This window comes from Hyaena hyaena, unplaced genomic scaffold (assembly GCF_003009895.1).
Source record: "Hyaena hyaena isolate Hyena2069 unplaced genomic scaffold, ASM300989v1 scaffold_981, whole genome shotgun sequence".
Lineage (NCBI taxonomy): Eukaryota > Metazoa > Chordata > Mammalia > Carnivora > Hyaenidae > Hyaena > Hyaena hyaena.
The window spans coordinates 195,994-213,438 of record NW_024081614.1 but is presented as its reverse complement, the minus strand read 5'-3'; the positions used below and the strand labels follow the sequence as shown (position 1 = coordinate 213,438).

Genomic DNA, 17,445 nt, shown 5'->3' with positions numbered 1-17,445 from the left:
AGAAAGCACTCCATCCAGCAAAAAAGAGGGTGGTGACACTGAGATACCACCTCACGCCAGTCAGAGTGGCTAAAATGAGCAAATCAGAGAACTCTAGATGCTGGCGAGGATGTGGAGAAACGGGCACCCTCCTGCACTGTTGGTGGGAATGTAAACTGGTACAGCCCCTCTGGAAAACAGTGTGGAGGTTCCTCAGGAAACTAACAATAGAACTCCCCTATGACCCAGCAATAGCACTGCTAGGAATTTACCCAAGAGATACAGAAATGCTGAGGCATAGGAGCACATGTACCCCAATGTTCATAGCAGCACTCTCCACAATAGCTAAAACATGGAAAGAGCCTAAGTGTCCATCAACAGATGAATGGATCAAGAAGATGTGGTTTATCTATACCATGGAATACTACATGGCAATGAGAAACAATGAAATCTGGCCATGTGTAGCAACATGGATGGACCTTGAGGGTGTTATGCTGAGCGAAATAAGTCAGGCAGAGAAGGACAAATACCATATGTCTGCACGTATAGGAGGATTAGGAGGAACTTGACGGAGGAACAAGGGGGAGAAGAAGGGCGGAAATGGTGGGGGAAAGGGAGAGAGGCAAACCATGAGAGACTCTTGAATGCTGACAAAAACTGAGGACTGATGGATGTGGGGGGGAGGGGGGATGGGCATGGAGGAGGGCACTTTGGGGATGAGCACTGAGTGTTATGTAGAAACTAATTTGACAATAAACTATTTGTAAAAAAAAAAAAATTAAAAAAAAAAAAGAGGGTGGTGAATTTCCTCCTTTCCTTTTATTGGAGAGACAAATATCTTGCAGAAGATTCTAGGAGACATCCCATCAATTTCCATTGTGAGGATTAGGTCTTATGCTCTCCCTCTTGTTGTAGGAATGGCTGGGACACAGGGTCTTAGCCTCAGTGGAAGGGGGGCTTTGCCGGCAAGGAAGGGCATGCCTACAGGAAGACAGCAACCCTACCTGTCTCATACCTCTTTCCCCACTCCCTCTTCCCCTGGGTCTCTCACTGAGGAGGGAGTTTCTGAGTTAAAATCATGGACTTTTGTACCAAATCACACAACTCACATTGAAGTTCTGTCCTTTACTAGTTGCATGACCTTGGGCAAGGTATTTAATTTCTTTATGCCTGAATTCCTCATCTTTTATTTTTTAGGTTTTTTTTTTGGTGTTTATTTTTGAGGTGGGGGGGGAAGAACACAGAGAGAGGGAAACACAGAATCCAAAGCAGGCTCCAGGCTCTGAGCTGTCAGCACAGAGCCCAACACGGGCTCGAACCCACAAACTGTGAGAGATCATGACCTGAGCCGAAGTTGGACACTTGCCCGACTGAGCCACCCAGAAACCGCTCCCCCCCCACCCCGAATTCCTCATCTTTTAAATGAAGGCAATAAAAGTACCTGTATCATAGGTATGCTGTGAAGAGTAAATGATATAATACAAAATGGTTTTTGGCACAGAGCAAGTCTTCAATAGGTAACACTTTTGTCAGCTATTATTATTCCTCACTTGATACTCAATTGAATCTAAATTTCATAAGTGACAATTTAAAATCCTGTAGGAGCTGACCCCATTAAAAATTTTCCAAACTTACATTAAAATGGGCAATCTCCCCCTAGTGTGCCATGGACTACTTGAGGGAAGGATTTTATTTTATAAGGCCAGAATTTAGCAGTCTTTGGCCAAAGTAGTTTCTCCCTATTCCCATGCGGTTTTCACTCAAGCAAAAGGTCTTGCTCATTATACAGCTTTTGTCTTCTTCTGCCTGTGCCTTGCTCTTGCTATTCTTCCATCTGCAATATCTTTCTCTATGCCCACTCTCCGGACCAACCCCACCACCCCCTGTAAACAACTTCCTTCCAGGCTCATCTCAGAAGCAATCACTTCCCTGATAGGATCCCTTTCTCAACTTAGGCTTGAAAAATGTCAAGCTTCCAGAAAAACTGAAAGAATAGTACAGGGCACTAATACACTCTTCATCTACATGTAGCAATTGTTAATATGTTTGACATCTGGTTTCTATCTATATACATATATCCTTTCTCTTTGGAGCCATTTGAAAGTTGCTGACATCATGATACTTTAGCCTGTACGTTAGCGTGGTACTTTAGCATGATATGTTCAGCATGTGTCACCTAAGAACAAGGATGTTCTTCTACAAAATGACAATATCATTATCTCGCCCCCCAAAATTTAACATTGATTCCATAATACTATTTACTATACAATTTTTTTTTCTGGGAAAACATTACTTTGTTTATTGTTGTAGGGATCAGGAAATGCCCCAAAAGATGACAATATGACTTGAGGGTCTTGTAGTAGAATTTTGCTCTTTCCTGGGTATTCAGAAAGTTTCTGGAATTTTGTTGCATGTTTCTGCCTGAGTTTCAGAGAGATATCTGAGCACCATCAGTTTGGTAACTTGTAGTTTATGTTCCAAAGAGGCGCCTGCTAGCTTTACCTGCAGCTACTCTTGTTTTAGACACCAAGCAGGGACATGTAGCAGTAGCATATGTTTTCCCACGGTCTGTCAGCTGACTTGTGTTCCCCAAGACAGGCCAAGTGTCAGGTGCAAGAAGGTTGAGGCTTCATGATGGTGTAGTGTTTGGAACACCTGGATTCCAAGCTTGAATCTGTCCTGTTAGTTGCAAGGTGGATGCGTGTTCTAAAACTGCTGTGACAATTAAACAAAATCTCAGCTGAGTAGATATTCAAAGATATTATTGGCTTTATTCAATGATTCGTGAATTGGGCAGCATCTATTCTAGCAGACAGAAAGGAGCTCTGAGGAGCTGTACACAATGCGAGAGTTTCATAGACAGAAGGGAGGAGGGGAAGTTATATTAGCAAAAGGGGAGTTAGCTGGAAGGTAGTCTTACTGGCAACACGTAGATTGGCTGTGACAAGGTCACTTTCCTTCAGGAGATGGCAGGGGTATGTCCAGCAGATTACCTCACTAGTGTTGACCAGGTGATTCCTGATTGACTGGTTTAAGACGCCATTCCTGGGAGAGGCTCAAATTGTAATTAAGTCTTAGTTTTGTAGCATGGAGCCTAGCCTTCGTAATTCCATTTTGGGCCTGCTGTCTTGTTTTTAACACAAAGTGCTGCAAACTGAAGCAACATAAATGTGTTGTCTTATAGTTCTGCAGGCTAGAAGTCTGAAATCAAGGTGTCAGTAGGGCCATGCTCTCTCCGAAGGTTCTAGGGGAGAACATGTTTCTTGCCTTTCTCCCAGTTGCTGCTGTTGCCACCAGATCCTGGTGTCCTTTACTGTAGATGCTTCACTCCTCCATTTTCATATGGACTTCTTCCCCCTGTGTGTCTCCATGTCTCTACTCCACTTCTTATTTATTTATTACTTTTTAAATGTTTGGGAGAATGTAAACAGGGGATGGGCAGAGAGGGGGGACAGAGGTTCTGAAGCGGGCTTTGCTGACAGGCTGACAGCAGCGAGCCTGATGCAGGGCTCGAACCCACAGACCATGAGATCATGACCTGAGCCGAAGTCAGACACTTACCCGACTGAGCCCCCCAGGATCCCCGTCTACTCCACTTCTTATAAGGACACCAGTCTTATTGGATTGAGCCCACCCTACTCCAGTCTGATCTAAGTTCAACTAACTACGTCTGCAAGGACTCTATTTAAAAACATTTTTTATTGTTTATTATTTTTAAGAAAGAGAGAGAGAGAGCGAGCAAGCAGGGGAGGGGCAGAGAGAGAGAGGGGGACACAGAACGGGAAGCAGGCTCCAGGCTCTCAGCTGTCAGCACAGAGCCTGATGCGGGGTCAAACTCACAGACTGAAAGGTCCATGACCTGAGCTGAAGTCAGGTGCTTAATCGACTGAGCCACCCAGGCACCCCTATTTTTAAATAAGGTCACCTTCTGGAGTAATGCGGGTTAGGACTTCAACATATCTTTTCAGGGGACATAATTCAACCTATAACATGGGGTCTCGAGCTAACATATTAAAGTTTCTATTTTCTGAAAGGTTTGCTGCTAAATTTAAATGAAATACAGGAGATTTATGCTCTAACCATTTGACTTTAGAGTTTCTAATATACAATTTACGTTCAAGCTTTGCCAATTACCCCAAGTGTCCTTTAAACTTTCGTTTTTTGGGGTCCAGTCTCCATTAAGGGTCATGTATTGCATTTTGTTGTCTTGCCTCTTTATTCTCCTTTAATTCAACACGGTGGTTCTCAAATCTTCATGGGTATGAGAATCGCCTGGAGAGAAATGATCTGGGGCCCTTCGCCAAAGATTCTGAGTCAGTAGGTCACAGCGGGGCCCAGGAATGGACATTTCTAACAAGCAGGAAGGTGAGGTCAAAACTGCTGGTCCAAGGACCACACTTTTGTGAACCACTGATGTAGAATAGAGATTGGAAAACTTTTCCATAAAGGGTCAATTGGTAGACTAGGCTTTGTGGGCTCTGTTGCAAGTACTCAAGCTATTGTGGGCAAGAGCAGCCATAACCAGTATATAAACAAATGAGTATGGCTATATTCCAATAAAACTTTATTTACAGAAGAGCTCTCTGGACAGACTTGGCTCTCAGTCTGTCATTTGTAACCCTGATCTGGAATAGTGGTACTGCTTTTTTGGAGGGGGTTGTTTTTCAGAGCTTTGACATTTTTTAATTGTCTGGTTCAATTTTCTTACAGAATGTTCCACAATCTGGGTTCAGTTGTTTTATTTTGATTAGATTTAAATTAAACATCTTGAGGGGTGCCTGGGTGGCTCAGTTGGTTAAGCGTCCGACTCTTGGTTTTGGCTCAGGTCATGATCTTGTGGTTTTGTGACTTTGAGCCCTGTGTCAGGCTCTGTTCTGGCAGCGCAGAGCCTGCATGGGATTCTCTCTTTCTCTGCCCCTCCCCTACTTGCACTGTCTCTGTCTCTCTCAAAATAAATAAAACAACTTAAAACAAATTAAACATCTTGGTAAGAATATCAAATAAGTGATATTGTGTACTATTGGGGAAAATTATGGAAGACCTTGAAATGGACCAAAAATAATATTGAGCAACTTCAGTGGAAGGCTAGGCATCATCTAATGCATCCTGCTGGGCTACCTGATTCTATACGGGGTTTTGTGCCTTTTGCTATCTTTGAGCTACTTCACAACTTGGAAGATTGTAGAATAGTGATGGTAATATCTATGATTCTTGTCTTTAGAAATGCACATTGTGCCCATTGAATATGCAATTGATTTTGCCTTATGGATATTGACCAATCCTCCACCTATTTATTAGGCAACTTGACTTCAGCATTCCTAACTGCCTGTAACATGTGTTGGTCTCTCTTTGGATTCTCCTTTGAGCCAGTTGTAACACGCTACTAGCTCTCATGTTAATTAATGATTTAAATAATATCTTTGGTACATGTTCATTTTATATCTGCATCTGAGTCATAATTATATTGTCTTTTAAATATCACCCTTTAGCAGTACTTTTCATCACATCACTTTAGGACACAGAAAACGTTAGTTTTTCCAAATGTTGGTGACACTCATTTTAATCTCTTGATTAAGGTGGTTCTATCAGATCTTTCCATTGTAAAGATAGGTTTTCCCTTTATTGCGGAAATCTATTTTGAGGGTGATATTTTGAGACAAATATTTCATTTGTAATAATTTTTCACCTGATGGTTTTAGTGTCCCCTGAAGATCTTTGCCTATATCTATTATAATACTGGAATTGAAAAATATGAACCCTTTCTAGATGCCCACAGTTGGCCATCTGAGCTCTTGCTTTGAGCCATTACAACATTTTCCTTTCTTGGGTTATATCATTCTTTCAACAGTATGGTGACTAAATCACAGACTCTGGCACTGTCTGACCTGGCTCAAACCCAGGCTTTTTCTTACTAGCTACATAACTGGCAGTTATTTAATCTCTCTGTGCCTCCGTTTCCTCAACTGTAAAATGGGTGCAATAAAGGCACCTTTTCTATAGGATTGTGTTAGGATTCAATGACCTAAGTCAAAACACCAAAGTGCTACTTTACATGTAATTACCTGCTTAATAAATGGTAGCTGTTATTGGGTCATGATTATTTGTATGTGCTTGAATCCCAGATTTGCCACTTATCTAAAAGTGTTTTTGGATAAGTTACTTAACATCTCTGTGAGTCTATTCCTCATCTATAACAAGGTTCCAATGTCGCAATTTCCAGATTCATGCTTAAGTGCTAGCTAGCAGTGTTTGGCATGGAGTAAGCATTAAAGATGAACTGTCACCACTGCGGTTAGTCTGTAGTTTTTATTTGCTCTAAAAGAAGGTCAATTTTTTGAGTCCAAATCTTCAGATTTCTTATTTTCACACTGTGCATAGCTCAGAGCCATTCACACAATATGGGTTCGACAGATCATTACTATTAAAAATTTTTAAAAACATTTATTTATTTTTGAGAAACACAGATGAGCAGGGGAGGGGCAGAGAGAGGGAGACACAGAATCCCAAGCAGGCTCCAGGCTCTGAGCTGTCAGCACTGAGCCCAACCAGGGGCTCGAACCCAAGAGCAGTGAGATCATGACCCGAGTTGAAGTTGTACACTTAACCAACTGATCCACCCAGGCGACCCTGGTTCGAGAGACTATTTCAATACAGGAATTAATAAAGCCTTGTTAAGTGGCACTCGCTTCACAGTTACACTTTTGCTTCCTTCATATTCCAGGGTCCCGTATATGTGCTGCCTTCCTGAATGTAGGAAACAACATTCCTGGGTAAGGTCGTGTAACAGGCTCTGCCGGGCAAACGCTGGAAGCCCGTGCAGGGCTCGGAGATCTGACTCCGCAGAGCGCTAAAGTGCGTTCCCACTGGTTAAGGATCCGAAGCAACGCTGCCGCGTGATGGCATTTACGGCTGGGCACGAAAGTCTGAGCCCTCTTGTTTCCCCCTTCCCGGCCGTCGGTGGAGGCTGGGGTACGGTAACTCCAAGTTGGGAAGCCCGCACACCGCGCCCCAGAATGTGCGCAGGGAGAAAGCGAGGCCCGGGCCCCGGGTCCCCGCCGAGGGCCGCCCCCGGGACGCAGGCCGGAGCCACGCACCTGCGCCCCGCGCCCCGCCGCGCGGCTTCCTGCCCCGCGCGTGCCGCGCTCACGTGACCGGGCCTGGGCGGAGCCGGGGCGGGCGGGGATCACCTGAACAAGGGAGTCATGTGAGCGGGGCGGGGGAGGGGGCGGTGTCGGGCGCGGTCACGTGACGCGGTTCCGGGGCCGCCGCCGCCGCCGCCGCCGCCGCTGCTGCAGCTGCCGCCGCCGCCGCCGCCGCCGCCGAGCCCAGCCGAGCCGAGCCGCGCGCCCCTCGGGCTCCCGCTCCGCTCCCGCTCGTCTCGCGCCTCTCTCCGTCTCCACCTCAGTCTCCGCCCTGGCGGCGCGACCATGTCCCGGGCGCGGCCCCCGGCAGCCGCGCGCCGCTAGCCCCGCGCTCGCCGCGCAGCCAGGGCCGGGCGCGATGGGGGCCGCCGCCGGCTGGAGCGCCCACCTGGGGCCCGCGCCCGCCGGCTGCCCGCTGCGCTCCCTGCTCCTGCTGCAGCTGCTGCTGCTCGTCGGGGCCCCGGGAGCCGCGCGGGCCCAGGACACCGAGTTCCCCGAGCTGTGCAGGTGGGTGGCCCGCCCGGGCGCAGGCTTCGCTCGAGGTGCCCGGGGCGCGCAGCGGGGCTGGGTGGGGGGCGGGGGCGCTCTGGGGCCGGGCCGGGCTCCCCGAGTCGCCTTTAGTCCGGGTTTGGGGTCCTCTGTCCCCGCGGGAAAGTTGCCCGCGTGGTGGCGAAGGGTGAGAGACCGAGGGGTCGTGCGCGCGGGCGGGGGGCGCAGGGTACTCGCCGTCCTGACACTGACCCGGGGGGGCGCCGCCTGGCCACTTGTGGCTGTCACTAAGTCCGGGGCGGCTTTGTGTGCGAGCAGCCGGCCGCCCCGACCCAGCCGGGTGACACGCTGCGGGCGCCCTCCGCCCAGCTCCTGCCCTCACAGCGGTGCGCTTGCGAAAGTTGGAGGACACAGGAACTACAGCTTTGCTTTGTTCCCACTCCACGTTTTTCTCAAAGTTCTACCAGCGGGACTTTGGAGAGGCCCCTTAGTGTGGAAGGACACCCACACGAATGGCCTTAGAACAGGGGTTGGGGGGGGTTAGTTTCATTTACTGATTGATTTCCTGCTTGTAGGTTTTCCATTTTCTCTTTAAAGTAGCTTTTCTGCAGAAGGTGAATTTTTTTTTTTTTTTTTGATCGAGGGAATGGAGGGTGGTCATCCTGTATTGGCTTTCAAGACTTTACCCTTCACTTCGAATCACTTCTTCGAGCCTAACTTCCTGTCTAGTTGCTCACATGATGTCATTGTCTCTAGGGTGGATTATTCTATTGGAGTCTTTTGCTCTGGGAATCATGATTGTATAATCGCTGGACCCATCGAGGGCTGTTAGTGTCGTGTGCTGTCTAGGACAGGAGTCCTGGGGCTGGGGAGCTAGCCCGTCAGGAGAATTTTCTGACCAACTTTTTCTGAACTGTTGAGGATGACGGAATCCATTTTTTATTTATTTTTGAAACTTTGGTAAAAGGGAAGCAGGATGAAGAGTTCAGAAAGACCAGTGAACAGTCAGGAGTTCCCAGTGGCACCAGCAAGTTATTTCTCAGAATGAGTTGAGGCCCCTTTGAGCTGAACTTTGAGTTGTTGTGTGGTTTATGTGATTCTTGTTTTTTCCCCTGTATCAGAGATGGTCTCATTCGTACCTCTGAGTTTAGAACTTGTGGAAATCACTGTTCTAAGGCGAGTGAGGCTGAGCCCACCATAGAAATTCTGTGCAAGGACCATGTTCTTTATTTCTTTCCCCTTTTTTTTGGGAGGGGGGAGGGCATTAGGGTGGAGAGTTCACTGCACCAGTTTATAGGTTAGTTGGCTGTTCCCGTAACATACATGTTAGACAGTAATGAGCGTGGCACATGGTTCACAGAAGGGGGGGCAGCTTCTGCAAGGTCAGGCTGCGGCTTGCAGCTGAAGGAGGAGGTTTTGGAATAATGGCTGCTGTAAGCAGCCCTATCTGTAAGAAAGTAACTCAGCTGGGCTAGTGGTATTGAAGTCTTGGTCTTGTTAGCAAATTGGAATTTATTTTTTAAGAGTTAAGGTTAAAGTTGGCTTCAAGGACAGACCCATACATAGTGGCAGAGGTGAGGGGACCTTAGTTTCGCATTACCTTAGTCCTCACAGCTTCATTTGTAAGTGGAACATGGCCTCTGGGTCCAGTAGGAAATGGCCTTTGTATCTTTAACTTAGCAAATGCTAGAGAGGGCTCTTGGGTGATGTGCGCTGTTAGTGTGATAAATGTGTCCTTTGCAGTCTCAGAATATCTTTAAAGTTGGCATGTTTACTTTTTCTGCCAGAGCTCCTTAGGACAGCAAATCTCCCAGTTAATTCAGGGCGTGCTTGCACACATTTCTTTTCCCTGTTACTGCTCTGTGGTTTTGCATTGAGACTTCTCCAGAGCTGTGCATAATCTCAACTTTAAACTCCATATTCTGCCAAATGAAAACCTTCCTATTTGTTCCTGTTTTAAATAAATATCTTGGCTTAAATGCTTGTTACGACTTTTGGGTGTGTGTGTATAAAAAATCTGTGTATTTTTATGAGGTAGCACTGGCTAAAGTTCCTTAACTCTAGCATATATTTGAAGAATACAAATGGGAGATGAAAAATTTTTTTAATGTTTTTATTTTTGAGAGAGGAGAGCATGCACGCGAGCGCTAGTTGGGGGTGGGGAGCAGAGAGGGAAGGGGACAGGGGATCCAAAGCGGGCTCTGAGCTGATAGCAGGGAGCCCAATGCGGGGGGCAGGGGCTCAAATCCATGAGCTTTGAGATCATGACCTGAGCCAAAGTCGGACGCTTGATCGACTGAGCCACCCAGGTGCCCTAGAGCTGATGATTTTTTAAATCCAGTATGAAAAAGTTTTACGAAGTATCACCAAAGCAGTATGTGTTCAGCTGCCTTTTTATTTCATCTCTGGGCGTCCATTTGGCTGAAATGGGAATAACCCACCCAGATCTCCTCTAGGGAGTATGATAAGTAGACCGCTACACATATCACTGTTTGCATAGCTTGGTCAAGTGTGGGTGGACCCCTGGTAGACATCCTCAGTAGACTCCAAGATTACATTCCAAATATTTGTACATTGCTTGTTTGTAACACAGAACGTATTTTTCCATTGAAAACTGTCTCGTTCGCTGTGGCTTGGTACCTAGGGCAGTCACTAGAAACCCATCATCCACGCTACAGGTCGGGGGGGGGGGGTGGTGGCCGGACAACATACAGCTTTAACTAGAGCCCTGTAGTAAATTCGCATCGTCTCGAAGTAATAAAGTTGCATCCCGGGAGGCAACTTCTCTGAAGCCCAGCTCTCCGAACCAAAGAGGGTACTTTCCATCTGCGGTCCCTTAGAACCAACCAGAGGGAAGCCGAGTCTGCTTCAGGGCTGCCTGCAGGTCACCTGGTGGGGCCCTTGGATGAGGGCAAGGCTTGGGGCCAGCCATGGCCCTTCTCTCTCCTGGAGTAAGGGGGAGGTGTGTCCCTGGTGCAGTTTTTGGGAGGAATGCTGGCCACAGCGGAGAGCTGTTTCAGAAGAAGCTTTAACTGCATTTGTGCACATGGGGGACAGAACAGGTCTCTGTGAGTTGTGCACAGGAAAGCAGGGACGAGAAAGGCGATTTTCCCCACGTGGATCTGACTCCGCGCAGTCCTTAATATGCTTCTTGTTAGAGCAACTCAGTCGTGTGTTTTCTAAGACTCCAGAGGATTGCTGTGCCGGGTGAGTCCTGTGCTGTGGAAGAAGTTGGTGATTTTCAGTCACTCGGCTGTTTCTTGGGAGGCAGTGTGCTAGCAGAAAGAAGGCGTTTTCCCAAGGCCAGTGCGACTGGCTGTGGGTCTGGCAGGTACAGAGGTCCTGAGGGAGGGGGAGTGCTGATGCCAGTGAGGAATGGCTGCAGCTCCGTAGGGCTGCGACAGTGAGAGCAGGGGGGGTGGGGTGGGGCAGAAGCCAGGCCGTGCAGAGTCACCAGAAGTCACCCAAAGTGACCAGAATGCTCTCTGCTTGTCAGCAGCTTTACTCAACTCCGTGTGATTTACACTTTGTGAGATGCCATCTTACATCATATGTAGTAGGCGAGTTTCCATTTTATTCAGGCGTTAACATCCTTAGTGAGGTCTTAATAGTTTGTACTAGTTACAAAATAATGCATTGGGTTGTATGATTTCAGTAAAATACTTTATAATTTATTCAGAACAAGTTCCCCCCCCGCCCAATTGTTTGGGCATAAATGCTGGAACGTTTATACTATATCAAGAACAAGAGAATAACGAGGCCAGCTGGGAGTTGGGATTGGTTTAGTTGCTGTCTCTAAGGAGATTTTTTTCCCTGCGATTTTTCTGAAGGAACAATGCTTATATGTTTAATTTGGGCCACATGTTAAACCTGGACCACATGTATTTGTGTGTGTATATTTCTTGCAACAGTAAGTGTGTGGAGAAGCCCAAGATGGTTAATTATGGGTACATTAGACCTCTTAATTCTTAGAGCAGCGTCCTGACAAGTTCCCAGGAAATGAATTCCTGATTGGATTTCCCATCTTTTATCAGTGTTTCATAGATGGAGTTTCAGAAGATGGGGTTGGGAAAAATAATTCAGATGTTCTCATCTTTATTTTGATCTTGGCATGTAAAACTGTACTGTGCTGGTCAGATGACTCAGTAGGTATCAGAACTGGGACTTCATGGCAGAAAGTAGCTCATTACTTTGCTGGTTACTTCTTTTTTTGTTTTCTTCCTTTTTGTCCTCCTAGCCACAGAGATCTGTCTCTCGGTAATGGCCCCACTGGTCAGTGATGGTGTCTGGGAATGTGGAAGTAGTTGAGATTGGGTATACCTATGGTCCCTTTGTGTCTTCCTCATAGCTGACTCATGACCAGTGAGGGACTGGGCCTGGACTCATGCTGATTGTGTCTCCGCACCTTTAATCCTCGCAAGGTGACACAGGATTCATTTATTTTCCAGTAGTTTCTTAAGCAGAGGGAAAATTAGGAGGGGCCAGAGCTGGAATGGAGACACGACAAAAGGAATGGCCCATTGGTATCCTAGAAGATTGTGCTGGCCACAGCTTCTCTCCCTAGGGAGCAGCAATCGCGCACACCCTTCCTTCTCTCCTGATTTTTGTTAATTTTAAATAGCGTAGTCTCAGTTTTGATTTTCTCTTTATGGACAACCAAGGTGTTAACTCTTTTTTGGCTAGTATGAATAAAGCTGTTGAGTATTTGCAAACAAGGGTTTGTGTGGACTTGGGGATTCTTTTTTCTCTTGAGTAGATACACAGGAGTGGAATCATTCAGTGAATGGTGTTTTCACTAAGGGAGCTGTTAGATTGTCTTCAGAATGTCCATTTGGCAATCCCACAAGCCATGTATGAGACTTTCAGTTCAGCGCCTGGTCCACAATTGATCTTACCAGTCTTAATTTTAGCCATTCTAGTGAGTGTGCCGTGTATCTCGGTGTGGTTTTAATTTCCATATCCCTGATTCATGATGTGGAGTATCTTTTCTTGTATTTATTGGAATGTCTAATGGTGTTGAACATCTTCCTAGTGTTTATTGACCATTTGGACAATCTTCACTAATGTCTCTTTATTAAAACCAGTTTTTCGTCACTACCCTTCCCCCTAACCCGCCACCTCCGCAAATGTGTACGTGTGGGGAGTGGTCATCTTTATCAGTTTTAAGAGCTCTTTATGTATTCCGAGTACAGGTCCTTTCTTAGGTATGTGTAATGTGTACCATGAATATTTTTTCCCCAGTCTTTGCTTGCCTTTTCATTTTCTTAATGTATACTTTGATCAACAGATATTTTTTAATTTCGATGAACTTCAATTTATCTTTTTTTTTTTTTTTTTTACTGGTTTGTGTTTTTTGCAGCTTAAGAAATCTTTATCTGCTCTAAAGTTTCGCAACCTTAACCATATTGACATTTAGGCTGGGTAATTCTCTGTCATGGGGGCTCTTGGGCATTGTAGGATTTTAAGTAGCATCCCTGACCTCTACTCACTGGATGCCAGGAGGGACCCCCTCCCCCGCTCCCCCCCCCCCCAGTTGGGACAAACAAAATGTCTTCAGACATTTTAAATGTCCCCTAATGGGCAAAATTACTTCCAGTTGAGAACCATTGGTCTCCTCAAAGGTCAAAGAGATTTTCTCTTATGGTTGTCTGGAAATTCTATAGTTTTAACTTTTACGTTTAGCCCTAGGATCAATTTTTTGGGGGTTAATTTTTATGTATGATGTGAGGAGAGGGCGAAAGTTTATTTTTTCCATGAGTACATTGACTTCTGTGTACTACTATTTTATATAGGATGCTTATAGCTGTTTTTTAGTGAGATTGGACTGTAATTTTCTTTGCCATGCTGTTCTTGGCTGAGTTTAGCATCAAGAGTATGTTTGGTTTGTGGAAAGAGCCCGTAAGCTTTTAGTATTTTATATGCAGTGGAGCAGTTTTGTGTAAGATGGACATTTTCTCTTCCTTAAATTTTGGTAGAGCTCACCAGTAAAACCATCTGGGTCTGGTGTCTTTGAGGGAGGATGGTTTGTTTGTTTTTTGGTGGAGGAGTTGTTTTGATTATGGTTTCAGTTTTATTTTCTTTTTTAGTTAGTTAGATTTGCAACTTTTTTTGAGCCAGTTTACCAAAACTCTGTATTTTCTAGGAAGTTATCATTTTAATTTCACATTCATATATAGAAATGTATCATGCTACCTCGTAGTTTTGAAAATACTCTGTATCTCTAGGTAAAATATTCTGATGTTTATTTGTGTACTTTTTTCTTCATACTTACTAAAGATCTGTTTACCTTTTTTAGTCATTAAAAGAATTACTGTTTTTATTAATTTCTGCTCCCTGTTGGTAAGTTCATTGAAAACCTTAGATCTTTTATTTTAAATCATTTTACGTAATATGAAATGAATTTAAAGCTGTATGGTTCTTTGCTCTGAGGACTGTACCACTCAGAGGTCTATTACATAGTTGTTTCATCCTTAGATTCTAAATACTTTCTTTCAGGACCCAAAAGTTCTAATGATTTCAACTTCCTGGGCCCACTAATTTTTTAGACTCTTTTTTCCCTAGGTAAATGGCTCCCCCCACCCCTCCCATCCGTACCCTGCCTCTCCCCTCCCCTCCCCGTCTCCCTCAACCTTCCCCACTGTGGCTAGTAAATGTGGTGGAATTTATTGACATTTCCCCTGTGGCCTAGCGCCTAGTCAAGTTGGGAGTGTTCTGTGTGTTTGGAAAAACTGTTTTCCGTTTGGGTCAAAGTTTCTTTAATTGTTCAGCTTTTCTTTATTGTAACTTATTCTTTGTCCTGCTCCCCTGGTCTTTTATACTTTGTAGCCAGCTACCGCTTTGAACAGAGTTCCAGAAGAATGTCTTGCCTCCTGTCTCCCAGTTTAGCCATTCTGTTGTTCATAGGCTCTTAAACTTTTTTTTTTTTTTTTAATTTTAAGATCTCTAGTTGATAAATATTCAGAGCTGCCTGTGGCCCCGTCTGTCTTCATGGCTGGGCAGCTTTCATTGTTCTGGGAAGATGGGCTGGAAAATTCTGCTCTCACTGCTCTATTACTTCTTCTTTGGGCCCGGGGTCTTCTGCTGGAGTTTGCCCTCTCGTTTTCATGGCGGTGCCCTCTTGATGACTGGTGATCTTGATTGTGGTCTTCGCAGTACGTCTTCTTTCGGACATTTGTTGCCTGTCCTTGTGCAGCTGTGCAGGCCAGGGCTGGGAGCAGTTGTTGGATCTTGGCTCTAAGTGGTTTTGGGGGAGCTTGGGGGATGGGCAGGGCGGGCCTCTGGCTGCTGCATCTCCCCGCTTGCTCTTTGAATCTCGGGACTTCTCTGCCTTCCCAGGTGTCACCCCTAGCCTGAGCTGCCAGGAGATGGCTGATAAAGGCTGTGTGCACTGCAGTTGGCCAAGTGCGGTGTGTGCTGCTTGGAGGGGGCGAACTGGATCACGGAGGTGGCTGTGCCAAATCTGTTTTCTCTGGATCTTGCTTTCCTTCGCAAGAGAGGGCCGTTCGTTTTGGAAGTGGCCATCCCGGTTTGGAATTTGGACCCTCTCTTTACTCGTTACAGGGTCTCAGGGCTGTCACTGATCCTTATAGACCTTAATTTCCTCTTGTACCAAGTCAGGGCTGGTGTGAGAATTAGAGAATTTCAGGGCGTGCCCCATTCTCAGTGTTCAGAAACGGTGGTGGTGGCGGCGGCGGCGGTGATTACATTTTGTCTGTTAAGTTGGAGTTGCTGCATTATCTCTGTGATATTTTTAGCCTCTGACTCTGCACCCCCCCCTTCTCTGTGAGTGCCTTGGGGCTTCTGCCTCAACCAGAGAGCATCTCTTCTTTAGCCGGTTTCTACGTTGGTGCTCCACCGAAGAGTCCTTTTGAGAAAGAAACATTTCTGTCCTTTGAAGAAGTTTAAAAATCACCAGATGGTGTGATTCTCGGGGTCCATTTTGCATCCAGAATTCTGTGGCTGTGAAGTATGCATCCTTCAGGATTCCTTCAGTTGCGAGTGGAGGAAAAGCCCAACTCAGATTCCCTCAAACCGGGGAGGGGGGGGGGGCGTGATGATGGGAGGTGCAGGCTCTGGGCCGATGCCAGATGCCATATGGCTGCCGGGGCCCCGGGGCCTCCCCTGCTCATTTCTTGGCCTGTCTGCCTTCCCGGGCAGCCGCAGCCGTGCACAACCAGCCTCCCTGTCCATCTCCGGTGGGGGGGTAAGAGGCCCAGGCTGACTCCCGCCTGGGTGTCTGAGTGTCCTCACACCTCCCCGGGCTGCCCAGCGGGGGGTGGGGGGGTTGTGGGGAGGCCGGGGGAGTGGGCGCTGGATTCCAGGCTGTCTGGTTCTTGTGGTGGCCAGAGCCCTGTGCTGTCTGCCTGTTTCTGTCTCTGTGTTAGCCGGTGCAGGGGGCCCAGTCGGCGGGAACCCTTCACGGTGGGGGAAGTGCCGGCTGCTCTCCTTCCTGCGAGCAAGAAACTTGCCCTTCAGATCAGCTGAGATCTCTGGCGGGATTTTCCCGTTCCCTTCTGTGTGCTGTTAGAGCCGCCAGGGCAGCTCTGTCCTCGAGCAAACAGACGCAGGGCAGCCTCCTTGGGCAGAGGGAGCAGATTCTTCTGGGTTGAAGAAGAATCTTCGGCCCGCAGCGAGTGAGGAGACTTGTGGGAAGTTAGGGAGACTATGAAGGTATTACTCTTAGTCTTGGTGCAGGGTATGGACGGAGAGATTACGAAACGTGGGAGCAGTGACAAGTGGCTTATGAAATGTGGTTGCCAGTGGGCGGCCTGGGCGGAGGGTTGAGGAGGTGTCTTTTCAGTCCAAGCCTTTGTGCTAGGATGCCATAAATATTCTTCACGCGCACGCGAGTGTGTGTTGTACTAACGTGTGCACACGGAGAGCCCGCTCAGGAGTAGATGGGCCCATTGGATTCCGACCGCATGTAAGATTCGTTTGCTGTCTTCTGCAGGTTAGCTTCGCTCTATGCGTTGTACAACGATGTCTTGTCCTAAAAACACCCCCCAACCCCACCCTGTGAGACTTCCTGCTCTTCGCCCCCCATCTGAAAATAGAAAACCAAACCACCAGAATGGAAGTACTGAAGAAGTGAGTTCCTACCAGGGACAAGGGTGTATCCCCCTTGAGTCACTCTCATGGTTCCTCGGAAGCTTCTCCACCTGCCACATGTGACATATGTGTTTACTCACCGCAGGCGCAGTGAGAAGCCAGTGTGGCTTCTCTTTTCTGTCTTCTAGAGACGGCCCTTCGCTCATCTCTTTGGTTGACACTGGGGGAGGGACAAGCTGCTGTTGGGGCCATTTCCAAGAAGACATGCAGGCAGAGAGCATGGAGGAAGTGCAGCAAACGGGGACCCCCATCGGGTGCTCTGGAGGGGAGCACTGTGGAAGTGGCTGGCACGTGGCAGAGGGGCCGTTGTGGCTGCAGCAGCACGAGTGCCTGAGAGAACAGAAGGAGAGGACTGGAAGGAAGGAGGAGGAGCTGCGGGCCAGGTCCCCGCGGGCCCTGGTAGTGAGGGAGGAGGCAGCCCCGGGAGGACTTTGAGCCGAGGAGTGACGTAGGGTGGGGACAGTTAAAAGGGGGAAGCTGGGATTTTGGATAGACCACGTAAGAGGTTATAGTCGGTCAGATGGGGGGTTGTAGCAAAGGGTGTGGTGAGAAGTGGTGGGAGTTGGATATTTTGAAGGTGGAGCTGATGGATTTGCTGATGATGGGGGACTTGAGGTGAGAGGGAAGGAGCCGGGGTTCGGTGTGTGCAGTTGGAAGTTGCGTTGCAAACGGAGTTGCTGTCTTCAGAGATGGGGGTGTCGGGGGGAGACAGGGATTGGTCTTGGCT

General features: G+C 47.2%; 1 protein-coding gene across 1 annotated transcript in view; it reads left to right on the top strand.

Annotated features, from left to right (window-relative positions):
* Positions 1-7,302: 7,302 nt before the first annotated feature.
* Positions 7,303-17,445, top strand: part of IGF2R (insulin like growth factor 2 receptor) — a 101,485-nt gene continuing 91,342 nt past the window's right edge. Inside the window, exon 1 of the mRNA XM_039221405.1 lies at positions 7,303-7,628. Coding sequence (XP_039077336.1) covers positions 7,480-7,628 — 149 coding nt within the window. The 5' untranslated portion in view covers positions 7,303-7,479. The remainder of the gene's footprint in view (positions 7,629-17,445) is intronic.